Genomic DNA, 2528 nt, shown 5'->3' with positions numbered 1-2528 from the left:
GTCCCCCATCCCCGCTCTTTGTGTCCCTGCGACCTTTGTGTCCCCTGTCCCTTGCCCTTCCTGTCCCCCGTCCTTTTTCTCCCCCACGCCCCATCCTTATCTCGCCATGTCCCTCTCTGACTGCATCCCATTTTGTGACCTCTGTGCCCCGTGCCCTCTTCATCCCCTGTCCTTGGCGTCCAGCCCCCCCATCCCCATCCCCACCCTTTGTGCCCCCCATCCCCACCCCACATCCCTGTGACCCCCCCCCGTGTCCCTGTGACCCCCCGTGTCCCCATAACCCCCACATCCCTGTGACCCCCCATCCCCTCCGCACCCCCCATCCCCCCTCCACCTCCCCGTCCCCCATCCCCCATCTCCCATCCCCCGCCCCCCCCCCGCCCCCCCCTGCCCCCATCCCCATCCCCATCCCTTCCCGGCGCCCCCCCGTTCCCCCCGCCCCCCCGGCCCCCCCCGGCACCGTCATGAGCCGTTTCTGCCGCTGGCTGTAGTAGTGGCGGAGCCAGGCCCGCCGCTGCGGCCCGTCCCAGCGCCCGGCCATGGCCCGGCGCCGCCCGCCCGCCGGCCGCCGCGCCAGCGCGCCCAGCAGCACCAGCAGCCGCTGCTGCATTTTCAAATCGGGAGCCGGGGCCGCCCTGGAAGTGATCGGCCGCGGGGTCACGGAGGGACCGCCGGGGCGGATCCGCGAGCCTCGGCTCGGGGACGGCCCCCCCACCCCCCCCGGGGTCGTTTCGGAGCCCCCGGGGCCCCCCTCCCGGGATAACGGGGCCGGGAGCGGCCCGGTGCCCCCCGCGGGGTCCGAGCCCCGGCAGCTTCCAGCGGGACCCGGACGGCGCCCCGGGCTGCTTTCACCTCCCCCCCCCCCCCCCCCCCCCGGGCTTCTTTCACCCCCCCCGGGGCTTCTTTCACCCCCCCAGGGCTGCTTTCACCCCCCCGGGGCTGCTTTCACCCCCCCCCCCCCGGGGCTTCTTTCACCCCCCCGGGGCTGCTTTCACCCCCCCCAAGCTGCCATTCACCCCCCCGTGCCAAGCGGCTGCTGGCCGGGGTCTCCACAGCCCCCTGGGCTTTTGCATTGCTGGCTGACACACCACGACCTGTGGCACCACCCATCGTGATAAATACGTGCGTGTTTAATTTGTAGGAAAGCTCAAAAAGCCACGCCGGGCTCAATTTTGGAGAAAACCCCACGACAGCAAAACAAAAAATGCCCCGATAAGCAACGCGAGGCCCCCATTCCCCAGAACCCACAGGGTGTTGGGGGTGTTATTTGAGGGGTCGTTCCCCCGACACAGGGTGTTCATGGGGTTATTTCACATCCCAAGGTCCCGTTCCCCAGAGCCCACGGCGTGTTCGGGGTGCCCACGGGGTTATTTCACGTCCCGAGGTCCCATTCCCACACACGGAGTGTTCAGGATGCCCACAGGGTTATTTCACGTCCCGAGGTCCCATTCCCACACACGGCGTGTTCGGGGTGCCCACGGGGTTATTTCACGTCCCGAGGTCCCATTCCCACACCCGGGGTTTTCAGGATGCCCACGGGGTTATTTCACGTCCTGAGGTCCCATTCCCACACCCAGGGTTTTCAGGATGCCCACGGGGTTATTTCACGTCCCGAGGTCCGTGCGGTGGCCGGGAAGCAGGGTGTCCCCCAGGGCACCCCTGGCGGAGAGGCTCTGGGCGCTGCATTCCCTCCCTTGTTTTTTCAGGAATGATTCGGGCCTCTTTTAGGTTGCCAGTTATTAGCTGCTTGTTGCTGCTGCCGTAAACGCATCCTCAGAAGTGAGCTTCGAATAGATATTCGATTAATCACAGGAGGCCAAGCTGCGTTAATGGCACAGCTAATAACGTTAATGACACAGCTAATAACGTTAATGACACAGCTAATAACGTTAATAACACGCAGCTCGCGTGCCTACGGCGTCTTGTGCCGCAGCAGGGAACCCGCGGGGCTGGGGCAGAGCAGGCGGGTGGCGGGCCGGGCGTTGGGCTGTGAGGGCACCTCGGGGCTGCCTCTGGGTAAAGCGTGTGTGTGAAATGTTGGTGTGCAGTTGGTACAATTAGTGTACACCTGGGTACAATGGTGTGCGTGAAATATTTCTGTGTGACCCTGGGGTGGGAGGGGAGGGGAGGGGAGGGGAGGGGAGGGGAGGGGAGGGGAGGGGAGGGGAGGGGAGGGGAGGGGAGGGGAGGGGAGGGGAGGGGAGGGAAGGGGAGGGAAGGGAAGGGAAGGGAAGGGAAGGGAAGGGAAGGGAAGGGAAGGGAAGGGAAGGGAAGGGAAGGGAAGGGAAGGGAAGGGAAGGGAAGGGAAGGGAAGGGAAGGGAAGGGAAGGGAAGGGAAGGGAAGGGAAGGGAAGGGAAGGGGGGGACCGCGGCGGGGGCGGAACGGATCTGCGCGGCTCTCGCTCCCCGCCGAGGCCCGGCCGGGTGGGAGCCGCCCGCGGCGGTTGCCATGGCAGCGCGCGCCGCCGCTTCCTGTGTAGATTCGAACGGGCGGGCGGGGCGCTCCCGTGGTGCCGCGCGCGGGGCAG

The 2528-nt window shown here is 66.8% G+C and overlaps 1 protein-coding gene across 1 annotated transcript in view; it reads right to left on the bottom strand.

The window, feature by feature from the left end:
• LOC310886353 (uncharacterized protein) overlaps positions 1-625 on the bottom strand; it is a 12058-nt gene extending 11433 nt beyond the window's left edge. Inside the window, exon 1 of the mRNA XM_083810853.1 lies at positions 461-625. Within this exon, the coding sequence (XP_083666979.1) occupies positions 461-610 (150 nt within the window). The 5' untranslated portion in view covers positions 611-625. The remainder of the gene's footprint in view (positions 1-460) is intronic.
• Between the last annotated feature and the right edge of the window lie 1903 nt (positions 626-2528).

Source organism: Anser anser (genome assembly GCF_964211835.1).
Source record: "Anser anser genome assembly, chromosome: 25".
Classification (NCBI taxonomy): domain Eukaryota; kingdom Metazoa; phylum Chordata; class Aves; order Anseriformes; family Anatidae; genus Anser; species Anser anser.
The sequence above is the reverse complement of the archived record's forward strand: the minus strand, read 5'-3'. Positions and strand labels throughout refer to the sequence as shown.